Below are 12,543 nucleotides of genomic sequence, written 5' to 3'. Positions count from 1 at the left end.
TGGGTCCCCTTTTCCATGGATTCATGATTTTAAAAGTCCCTGATATTTCCAGGTTTTTAATCACCTGATAAAAACATATAAACAATAAACAATGCAGAATAAACCCTCTACACACACTCTCTTCCTCTATATATAGCAAGGTGTTTGGAGGTGCTCTGCCTGTCTTGTGGGGTGACTGTGACTTTCACATAATTGGGAAAATGCCCTCGACAGACCATTATCTGAACACCCCCCCCAACCCCCGTGTGTGGGTGTGTGTGTGACAGTGTGGAATTGGCTTTGCTCTATCATTCTCTAAACCCCCCTGTGAGTGTGTGTGTGTTAAACTTACCATGATGATTAGAGTAGCAGGCCCAATAAAACTCCATATGAAGTATGTATCTAACCTTAGCCAGCATCTATAGAGAGAAAGAGAGAGAGAGAGAGAGAGAGAGAGAGAGAGAGAGAGAGAGAGAGAGAGATGTTCAATGAAAATAACCTGCAACCCACTCCAATTAAGATCAAAGCATTATCTGTTCAGGTCCTAGGAAGGAGTGTTCACATGTTACGTTCTGATGTTGAGATCATCATATTCAAAAAGTGCTCATTACCTCCGGTCCATTCTGAAGTTAAATGAGTGATTGACAGCCCAGAGCTGAATTATTAAACTCTTCATCTCTGCTTTACTGAAATCACCTCTACAGCCCAGCAGGAATGGAAGCATTGCTGTTTTTATGTGTGTGTGTGTGTCTGTGTGTATTCCAGGCCACCAACACAGTCAGAAATCCTTCCTCTTTAAAGAACAGATACCATATGCTAGAGAATGCAGAAACCAAATAGGATTATAAATATTTTAGGATTTTCAATTCATGCGCGCTGGGATTAAGCTATGCTGACATGCTTTTTATTCTATATTTTAGCTCTTACCAGGCTGGAAATGTTTTCACCAACATCTGCCATGACAACACCTTATACTCCTCTCCACAACAGGGACATTCTTTTTATGGTTTATATGCAGAGATGTAGGAACGATTTTACAATTAGAAACAATTTAAAAATGAGGAATTTAAAAAAGCACTGATTATTATCAGCCAAAAAGTGTGGGGGACAAATGTTGGCATTTCAAAAAGTGGCATAGAAATAATAATAATGATTCCTGCAGACCAGTTTATCTCCAAAGATGGCTCAGGTTGACATAGCATTCTTCCTCCCATACAATTCTTGTTTTTAAATGAGTGTGACCTATTTCTGTGGTCTAGGGAGACTGTGTGCTTGAATGACCACCACTTATTCATATGCCACATTCAGCATCTCATCTTTAAATGATGATTTTTGCTGAAATATTTATCTGAGAGAACATCCCTCATGGCTGTGTCTGGCCACTAACTGCAGTAATGCCAGTGGAATAGTTTTCTTTATGAATATGAATTAGGGCAATTTCACCAGTTTACCCGTTTGAGGACTCCTGAACGCGCAGACGATTTGCAGTACAGCGAGCGCCTGATCTGATGAGTTTGGCACTTGCAAAACATTTTGCTGGAGTAGACAGCATTAGAGGGATTTTTGATTTTCTCCACTCACTGCTCAGAAATTTGACCATGATTCTAGCGTCCTATACGGTCAAAACATAAGTATAGAAATTTTGTAGCATACTGCTATCTAACAGAAGAGCATGTTTTGATTGTATTTGTAGTTGACAGGTCTTTAACTGCACTCATACTTAGGGATTTTGAAATGTGTTATTTTTTCGATGTTAAAATACTTTCTTCATATACTTTATCTTAATGGGATAGTTTACCCAAAGATGAAAATTCTGTTATCATTTACCTCAAGTTGTTCCAAACCTGCAGCACTTTCCTTCTTTCATGAAAACAAGAGGAGAAATTTTGTTGATGCTGCACTTTTTTCATACAATTAAAGTGAATGGTGACTGAGGCTGTCAGTCTCAAACATTCTGCATATCTTCTTTTGTTCCATGGAGCAAAGAAAGTCATAAGGGTTTGGAACAACATGATCTTTGGGTTAACCATCCCTTTAATGTGCATAGATAACTTTATGCAAGCAATTCCTAGGTTGATTCCTTTGAAAAGTGCAAACACTGTGCTCTGTGGCACCAAACATTGCTCTGTTTGATTGAACATCTCAACCAGCCTGACACAACACCACTGAGGAGGCACAAATTTAAAGACAGGGGGAGTGTACAGGAAACCTGAACATTATTCTTGCCATTCCATTTGCAGAAATTTCAGACTATATAATTAGTTTCATTTAATGATTACATTTGAGTGAATTTATTTGTGGTCAGTAGATTTATTTGCAACTAAGCAGATGCATTTTCAATCACAGCGACTTTCAGGACACTAATTACATAGTCATTCTGCCTTGAGCAGTCTGTTGTGAATTGTCTTGCTCAGCAGGTCTGTGATCTTACTAACACTCCATTTCCTGTGTCACTAATTCCTGGGAATGAACCTGCAATCTTCCTTTACCAATAGGCAACATTGAAGGCAAAATCTGGGTCTTTGCTTTGTCTTAAATGTAAGCAAATGTTAATTAGAGTTTAGTAATAATGTTGGGCATTACACGACATTGTAAAAATGTTTAGTCAGGAAACCTTTTAAATGTGCTTCATGTGGTAACATCTAAATTAACTGGTTTTATTCAAAATTAAGTCAAAAATGTTATTTAATCTGACTAAATCAACCTGACAAATTTGGTTTCATCAACAAAACTTATAGGATCGATCAAGTAGATGCTTCAGGTAACAATTGCATGTTACCACTTTTGCCAGTGTAGTGACATAACAATACAGCTGATAATCATATCTGGTTGGCCGGTTTTCGTAATGTCAGTTCTAAAATCAACCCATTGCCTTGTCAATGGATTATAAACAATTTCTGTTTTTATGTTTTAGTGAGTTTTGAGTAAATATTTGGTAGAATAACTGTATAAAAAATGTGCAAAGTTGTGTTTATCTCATTAAATTGTATAATTATAAACTACCAGTAAAAAATTTGGACACACCTACACATTCTTTATTATAAGTGTTAAGTGTAATCTGATTAAAAAGTAATTAGTTACTGTAATCTAATTATTTTTAGTTAAAAAATAGTGTAATGCATTACATTTTAAATTCTAGTAATCAGATTACAATTACTGACTTTAAAATAAGTTAATTACTTTTAAGAACATTACTTGGGTTACACATTTCTAAAATAGCATTGTTTATGTAGAATTTAAAACATAATGTTCGTATCTACATCTGTATGCATTTCTGTGACATTTGAAGGGCGTACACCCCCTAATGCAACACTGAACAAGAAGGAAATATATACACAGATGAGCCAAAACATTGGCTAAGTGAATAACGTTGATCATCACCTAACAAGGCCACATGTCAAGGTCTAGGTAGATTAGTTGGTAAGTGAACAATCAGTTCTCATAGTCAATGTGGTGAATGCAGGAGAAATTGGCCGGAGTAAAGACCTGAGTGACTTCGACAAGGGCCAAATAGTTATGGCCAGACAACTGGGTCAGAGCATCTCTGAAACAGCAAGGCTTGTGGGGTGCTCCCGGTCAGTAGTGGTGAGAACCTACTGACAGTGTCCGAGGAGGGACAAACCACAAACTGTCAACAGGGTGTTGGGCGCCCAAGGCTCATCGATGCATGAGGGCAACAAAGGCTATCTTGTCTGGTCCAAACTAACATAAGGTCTACTGTGGCACAAGTCACAGAAAATTTTAATGATGGTTATGGGAGGAATGTGTCACAACACACAGTGAATCACACCCTGCTGCGTATGACGCTGCATAGCTGCAGATCGGTCGCAGGTGTCCATGGTCGAAAGCACCTACAATGGGTACGTGAGCATCGGAACTGGACCTTGAAGCAGTGGAAAAGTTTGCCTCGTCCGATGAGTCCCGTTTACATCACATGGACGGCCGTGTACATGTGCGCCGTTTACCTGGGTAAATGATGTCACCAGAATGCACTGTGGGAAGACAGCAAGCTGGTGGAGGGAGTGTGATGCTCTGGGCAATGTTCTGCTGGGAAACCCTAGGTCCAGCCTATTAATGTGGACATCAATTTGATACGTGCCACCTACCTAAACATCGTTGCAGGCCAGGTACACCCCTTCATGGCAATAGAATTCCCTGAAGGCAGTGGCATCTTTCAGCATCTTTCAGCAGGATAATGCACCCTGCCACACTGCACACATTGTTTGGGAATGGTTTGAGGAACATGATGAAGAGTTCAAGGTGTTTCCCTGGCCTCCAAATTCCCTAGATCTCAATCTGATTGAGCATCTGTGGGATGTGCTGGACCAACAAGTCCGATCCATGGTGGCTCCACCTCGGAACTTACAGGACTTGAAGGATCTGCTGCTGTCTTGGTGCCAGATACTACAGGACACCTTCAGGGGTCTTGTAGAGTCAATGCCTTGGGAGGTCGGTGCTGTTTTGGCGGCACGCGGAGGACCAACAGCATATTAGGCAGGTGGTCATAATGTTGTGGCTCATCAGTGTACATTATTTTGAATTCATTAAGCAAAATAAAATACCAATCTATGAATTTTTTTTTTATAATGTAACTTAAAAGTTACAGTAATTAGTAATGCGAATACTCGTTTGATGAAGTAATACATTAAGTAATCTGATTACAATTAAATAGAAGTAATTAGTAATTTGTGGTGGATTACTTAGAGTAATTTACCCAGCACTGTTCATCATTACTATTTTCCAATTTTTTTTCCACAATCAATGATAGTTTTTATTATTAAATAAAATTTTATAGTTGTAAAGAATTTCATACTTAGGCACACTTTCTTTGTCTGAAAACCTAATTTCAAATAATTAAGCATATGCCTTTAGATCAAGGTTAAGGTCATGTGAAATGTATATTCTGTTAACTTTGGCATTATCTGCATTTTAATGGTAATTGGCCATCCTGCTCTCTCATTATATACGTACATTCTTTCGATTCGGTTCCATGGGTGCCCTCTAGGTATCGTAATATACGTACACTCTTTCGGTTCCATAGCTGCGGAAGTCCACCGCAGCAGACACAGCCACTATAACAGCAGGCACTCCATATCCGGTGAGATAGAAGTACTTGGTGCGCGAGTACTCGCTCTCGAACACTTCCACCAGCATGATGTACAGCTGAACACCTTCCAGAAACATCCACGTAAATGCAGCCAGAAAGAAGAAATGCAACAGGGCCGCAAACACGGCGCACACAATCTGTAACAAAAACACACACACAGAGCACAAAGCTGAAGATTATCTACACACTATCTGTGCAATCTGTGTTTCGCTGCTTTGAGTATTAACTGTCTGTTCTGTTATCACTTAAAAAATTTCCCGACGGATTTCCAGCATTTTATCTTTGTCATTTTCCATTTGTCTTTTGCTTATATTCTCCTCTCTCTCTCTCTCTCTCTCTCTCTTTCTCTCTCTCTCTCATTCTCTCTTTCTCTGCTCCTCTCTGAGGACACAATGAGATTTTTGTTATTAACGAGAGGTCAAAGACCTGCTCCATTTCTGTAATTAACAAGAGTCAGGTGCCCAACTTAACGACTTAAGGAATTGTGTGTGTGTTCTGGAATAAATTTAAATACTTCAAGTGTGTATATAAGGGACTTTCTGTGTGGTACTGGTTGTGTGTGTGTGTGTCGTACAGGCTGGTCGGTGCGATTGATGCCGGTGAGGAACAGTGTTTCGGCAATGAAGAGCGAGATGCAGAGATTCTTGTGGATGGTGTTCCTGTCGCTTTGGAGACCGCGGAAAAAACAGAAGGTGAAGATGCAGATGAGCAGACAGACCAGAGACAGCAGGATCCCCACCCACGTTATGACGTCCAACAACAGCTCGTGCACCTGGTCCGATTTCTGATGAGAGAGAGAAAGAGAGACAGAAAGAGAGGGAGAGACTGTCAAGAAAGATGATTACAGTGGCTACTGCTGTGCTATAGACAGGTTTAAAAATTCAGAATTTAAGAATTGGCTCTCTTACAGTCCATAAGTTGGAATTTAATTGAATTGGCCATGCTCCACGGGAAGTTACATTTGAATCAGAGGCAGAGGCAGATTTACTCAAAAAAATTAAAAAGACACAAAAAAGTTTGAGACAAAACATAATGAAATAATGAAACTGTTAATTTTGACTAATTATGCCTAATGATTCCCTGATACACTTTGTCTTCAACTGATAAGTAACATTTAAACTCACTTTAATATTGTTAAAACAATTAACACAGCCAGTGAATCAAATATATATACAGTATACACAGTATTATATATAATGCTGTACAATGCTTGAAACTGCCAAAAAACTGAAGATTTCATACAAAGGTGTACACTACAGTCTTCAAAGACAAAGGACAACTGGCTCTAACAAGAACAGAAGGAGATGTGGAAGGCCAGATGTACAACTAAAGAACAGAATAAGTACATCAGAGTCTCTAGTTTGAGAAATAGACACCTCACATGTCCTCAGCTGACAGCTTCATTGAATTCTACACGCTCAACGCCATTTTCATGTACAACAGTAAAGAGAAGACTCAGGGGTGCAGGCTTTATGGGAAGAATTGCAAAGAAAAAGCCACTTTTGAAACAGAAAAAGAAAAAGAAAAGGTTAGAGTGGGCAAAGAAACACAGACATTGGACAACAGATAATTGGAAAAGAGTGTAATGGATCTTAACCCCATTGAGCTTTTGTGGGATCAGCTAGACTATAAGGTGTGTGAGAAGTGCCCGACAAGACAGCCACATCTATGGCAAGTGCTACAGGAAGCGTGGGGTGAAATGTCACCTGAGTATCTGGACAAACTGACAGCTAGAATGCCAAAGATCTGCAAAGCTGTCATTGCTGCACGTGCAGAATTTTTTGATGAGAACAATTTGAAGTAGTTTAAGAAGTTCAGATTTTTTTTTTTTTTTCAAATTGTAATAGTAATTTTTCATGTTATTAATGTCCTGACTATACATTGTGATCAGCTGAATGCCACTTTGGTGAATAAAAGGACCAATTTTCCATACTAACATAAGGTCTACTGTGGCACAAGTCACAGAACATTTGAATGATGGTTATGGGAGGAATGTGCTCTTTCCATAAGAGCAAAATCTGTAAATCTTTCCAAACTTTTGGCTGCCAGTGTATATATATATATATATATATATATATACACACACACATTTAATATACATTATAAATATAATATATACAATTTAAATAAAACATTCTATAGGTGGCATTTCTATCATTTTTTATTAATATAATTTAATATTTTTGGACACTCCATATGTTGTATGATATTATGTCTATCGGTAATACATACTGCAATGTTTTATTATAAACTACACTTTATGCTGGTATACTGTATACATTTTTAGGAATCTGTTCCATTTTCAATCTACTTACTAAATGAATTACTGAATTCTAAATCCTGTTTGATAGCTCAATTCAAATTCATCTCAAATTCAAAAATTGAATTCGAATTTGAAAGGTGTTCTCAATTCAATTATGAAAATATATAGAGATAGAAGTATGTTTTATTTTAGGCCCACAGCTGCCACATTCAGTCAGGAAGTGCCTCACTGTTAGAGCTCAGACAGGAAGCTGCACTTCACTGTATTGGAATGGCCCATTTAATTTTAAATGTGAAAACATTAAAGCACTGTGGCCATGACAACACTCAATGTTGAGTGAATGTGTGCAGTCAAGCTTGCTTGCACACATACACACACTAAATGGTTTTATTAATCATTAATACGTATACGCAACATCCATTAATGCAGCCTCAAGGGTGTGGGTCCAAATGATGTGCGCTTGTGCGCATGTGCGTGTGTGAGAGAGTAAAAGTTTAAGGTCAATCTTTCCCTCTGCACACAACATTTACATTTATGTATATCCTGTCCTTTGTGCATAAATATTTTCAGCAGTCTTCTGTTCACATGCACACACACTTGCATGTACTGTATGTTAGTCCACTCTGGTTTACTATTTATCTTGAGTCTATTTTTGAGTGTGTGAGTGTGTGTGATGAGAGAGTGTGAGATATAAGTATGTCCTTTCTGAGATAACACACATTACATATGCTAAATGCTCAAGGCAAAAGCTGAGTGGCTACAGGAGATCTGTGAGGTCTCTCTTAGCAGTGGATGATGTAAACTATTGCAGTGCTAATGGAGTGTGGTTCAAACTGTTAAACTGTGTCTGGCTGTAGCTCTAAGAGAAGCTGTAAAGTATTTCATTCTCATCAGAATGAGTTATATTTCCTCAGTGGAGCACAGCAACAAATTACTGACCACCACTTTACCAGGCATTATTAACCAGCTTCAGAAATAGCCACAGAAATTTTGCATGGATAATGTGCACTGAGGAAATTTCTAATCAATATGAGTTATGTCATCCTGTACTCACCCTCGTGTTGTTCCAAACCTGTATGAATTTCTTTCATTTAAATAACTGAAATTTCGGATTGTTTCTCACCAAAATCTATTGTATGGCTTCAGAAGACTATGATGCACAAGTCACATGGACAACTTGTATGACACTTATGAGGTGACTTGTATGAGGTGAGTAAATGACAGAATTGTTTTAATTTTAGGTGAAATATTCCTAAATTTGGTTTTATCTGGACTTTCAGGAAGGGTGAAGGCATGCTCATCTTAAAATCCATCTTTTCAGGGGGGCCTGGATAGCTCAGTGGTAAAAGATGCTGGCTACCACCCCTGAAGTTCGCTAGTTTGAATCCCAGGGCGTGCTGAGTGACTCCAGCCAGGTCTCCTAAGCAACCAAATTGGCTCGGTTGCTAGGGAGGGTAGAGTCACATGGGGTAACCTCCTCGTGGTCGCTATAATGTGGTTCGTTCTCGGTGGGGTGTGTGGTGAGTTAAGCACAGATGCCGCGGTGGATGGCGTGAAGCCTCCACACGCGCTATGTCTCCGTGGCAACACGCTCAACAAGCCACGTGATAAGATGCGTGGGTTGTTGGTCTCAGACACGGAGGCAACTTTCGTCCTCCGCCACCTGGACTGAGGCGAATCACTACAAGACCACGTGGACTTAAAAAGCGCACTGGGAACTGGGCATTCCAAACTGGGTAAAAAAAAAAAAAAAAATAAAATTCCATCTTTTCAGAAGATAATGCTTGTCATTGCGAATATGGGAGATTTACCTTGACTTCCACGTGGGCCATAAGCACTGCAAAGTTGGTGAGGTGTGTGCAGGAACAGGAGGTGTGTGTGCGGTTGGTGCCCAGTAGTCTGCAGTCCTGAGTGGACCAATATCCAGTCATGGTGCGTTTGGAGTAACTCCAAAAAGAGCAGTTTGGATTGAAGTTCTCTTCTGATTGCTGAAAGGAAAGCACTCAGATTGGTTAAATTAAAGGTGCAACTCCGTGCCGGCAACCATCATTGGGCCAGCAGTTTTTACAAAGAATTTGACTAATGACACTTCGAAAAGAAGGTGACTGTTAACAATAAGAAGAATAGTGGAACAACAGTTAGTCGTAATAAATAAAAATATATTTTCCACATAATATTCTTGATACTGTATTTTAGCTATTTTTGAAGCAATGTTAGAAATGTTTAAAAATACAGAAACTTCATAAGACTTTTAAAGGGATAGTTTACCCAATTCTGGTGGGCAGAATTTTGAAGGTCCAAAAAGCATAAAAAGGCAGCATAAAAGTAATCCACACAACTCCAGTGGTTAAATCCATATCTTCAGAAGTGATATGATAGGTGTTATATCGTTTTTACTATAAATTCTCCTCCCCACCCAGTTAGTGGCGATATGCACAAAGAATGCGAATCTCCAAAAACAAAAGAAGATTGTGAAAGCGAAAGTGGAGATTTATAGTCAAAAAGGACTTGTATATGAATCTGTTTCTCACCCACACCTATCATATCACTTCAGAAGTTATAGAATTAACTATTGGAGTCATATGGATTACTTTTATGCTGCCTTTATATGCTTTTTGGATCTTCATAGTTCTGGCCACCATTCAGCTGGGATATTTTTCTCAAAATCTTCCTTTGTGTTCAGCAGAAGAAAGAAAGTCATACACATCTGGCATGGCATGAGGGTGAGTAAATGATGAAGGAATTTTCATTTTGGGTGAACTATCCCTTTAAATTAGTAAATTGTAATAAATACTATGTTAATATAAACACCATACACCATTATTATAGTGTTAATAGGGTTGCTTTTGATAGTATAAGGCGAATGGTGTTCCATATACATTTTATCTGTAAATCATGTAAGCATCAAATTAAACTGGTACATGAATTTAAAAAACCCAAATGCTGAGAAGAGAAAGTGCCTCCTCATTTCAAGTACACCACATGCCACTACATCAGATTAGGTCAAATGAAACTAACAGGCTCTGAAAGGAGGAGATGTGAGTGTTTGTACTACCTGTATGTGTTTGACAGTGAAGACCACAGGTTCAGATAGGTAGACTTTGTTACTGTCTTTATTAATGGCTGCGGTAATAACAGGTGAGTTGACTATCAGGGAATGGTTTGGATAGGCCGCTTCACTGCTCAGCCTCACGCTAGCATTCTCCGTGGACAAGTACTGGCCCAGATTCTTATAGAGAACCAGTGCCAAGCGGATCTCACCTGAGGAATACAACAGAAAAGAACAGTCAGCCTTTCAAGTGCCAGAAGACCTCGAAGACAAAGACAGATGGAAATTGAGAGTTTACCATTGCGTCCTTGTTGTTTTAGTGTGTTGGCTGAGAGATGGATGGAGTTGCCTGTTAGTCCAGACTGAGGGAAACTTAGATCAGTCAGACTGCCATCTGTACTCAGACGTGCCACCTCCAGTTCTGCAAAATATATAGACATAATAATAATCAGACACTGCCTCCTATCATAATGGAGGGGTATTACACCAGTCACAGCATCATAAAGTAGTCATACTGTATATCTTTTTAGCAGTGCAGTTAAAAATCAGATAATTTGCATTAAAAAAAGATGAAATAAAAAGGATTCTTTTAAAACATGTTTAGCATGCTCTATTACATGTTTAACATGCTCTTTTAAAGGTGCACTCAGTAATTTGTTATACATGTTGTCTTGGACACTGACACTTAGAGGCCTGGAGTTTTCAGTTACCGGTGCATTTGTAGAAATTCTCTATTCACAGTCAGCCATGATTAATTTAAGAAATTATTACTTATTTTGAAACATATGTATAAAATCATGACCACTCACATGAGATAATGACTCCAGTCATATCAGTAACCTTATCAAAGCTGTTTAAATCTACATGGAGAGGGTCCCCTCATGGGGGCTGCCATTTTAGGATCACATGAATAGCCAAACACTACTCGCTTAGTAACCACACTGTTATTGGGCACTTTCATTGATGGATTAAAAGTGCTGTTAGCGATTTTAGCCATTCTAACTTCCACGAGACTGAGCCGTTGAATAAGCCACCCCCCTCTCTCCAAAACCCGTATAGCAAAGATAGCGTTAAAGGGTTAGTTCACCCAAAAATGAAATTTCTCTCAACATTTACTCACTATTATGCCTTCCCACTTGTGTATGACTTTCTTTCTTCTGCTGAACACAAACAAAGATTTCTAGAAGAATATCTCAGCTCTGTAGGTCCATGCAATGCAAGTGAATGGTGGGCACACATTTGAAGCTCCAAAAATCACTTAAAGGCAGCATAAAAGTAATCCATATGACTCTGTGGTTTAATATATGTGTTCTGAAGTGATGCAATCGCTTTTGGTGAGAAACAGATCAATATTTCAATCCTTTTTTAACATACATCTCCACTTCCACTTCCACTTTCACCTTTAGAATGTGACAGAATGTGAAAGTGAAAGTGGAGATTTATAGTAAAAAAGGACTTCTCACCCACACCTATCATATCACTACTGAATACAGAGAGTGAGTAAATGATGAGAGAATTCCATTTTTGGGTGAACTATTCCTTTAAGACCAACACCAATCAGAAGAGCCGTGACCCACAGTTGTCAAACACAACAGTAGCAAAATAGCACCTTCAACTGATAAATATTATGAATCTGAATATGGCATTAAGCCTCAATGATCCGCTTCAACTACAAAATTTTGTGAACACCCAAAATGATTGACAGGCAGAAAGCAGAAAGACCGTGGCCCGTGGACAATTGTATTTATTTATTTTTTTTGCTGTTTACAGAGTCTAGAGCTGTCACAGGGACCGGTGAGATATCTCAGACACTTATTTCAGTGATATCTTTCAGGGAGTAGGAACATTTTCTGCATACCATTCCATATTTATTTTTTATTTTTTTGCCTTCAGCACCTTTAAGTAGTACAACTTTTATAATCAGGAAAAAATTACTGAGTGCACCTTTAACAAAAGTAGAAAGTTAATGAATGTCTAGAAACACATTTTTTGATATTCCCTAAAGGGAAAGTTCACCCAAAAATGTAAGTTCTGTAATAATTTACTCACCTTAATGTGTTCCAAAACAGTATGAATTTTCTTGTTAGGCAGAATGCTTGCTTTAGTCACCATTTACTTTTATTGTATAGAAAAAAAGATGTAATG

At 38.5% G+C, this 12,543-nt stretch overlaps 1 protein-coding gene across 1 annotated transcript in view; it reads right to left on the bottom strand.

The window, feature by feature from the left end:
• adgrl3.1 (adhesion G protein-coupled receptor L3.1) overlaps window positions 1-12,543 on the bottom strand; it is a 190,646-nt gene that overhangs the window by 27,998 nt on the left and 150,105 nt on the right. The window contains exons 12-17 of the mRNA XM_051702396.1: window positions 10,697-10,819; window positions 10,405-10,610; window positions 9,161-9,337; window positions 5,661-5,870; window positions 5,003-5,223; window positions 332-398 (exon numbers count right to left, since the gene is read on the bottom strand). Coding sequence (XP_051558356.1) covers window positions 332-398; window positions 5,003-5,223; window positions 5,661-5,870; window positions 9,161-9,337; window positions 10,405-10,610; window positions 10,697-10,819 — 1,004 coding nt within the window. The remainder of the gene's footprint in view (window positions 1-331; window positions 399-5,002; window positions 5,224-5,660; window positions 5,871-9,160; window positions 9,338-10,404; window positions 10,611-10,696; window positions 10,820-12,543) is intronic.

The sequence above is a fragment of the Myxocyprinus asiaticus genome, chromosome 7 (genome assembly GCF_019703515.2).
Source record: "Myxocyprinus asiaticus isolate MX2 ecotype Aquarium Trade chromosome 7, UBuf_Myxa_2, whole genome shotgun sequence".
Taxonomy (NCBI): domain Eukaryota; kingdom Metazoa; phylum Chordata; class Actinopteri; order Cypriniformes; family Catostomidae; genus Myxocyprinus; species Myxocyprinus asiaticus.
Note: the sequence above shows the minus strand (reverse complement) of the source record. Positions and strands in the feature narration are given on the sequence as shown.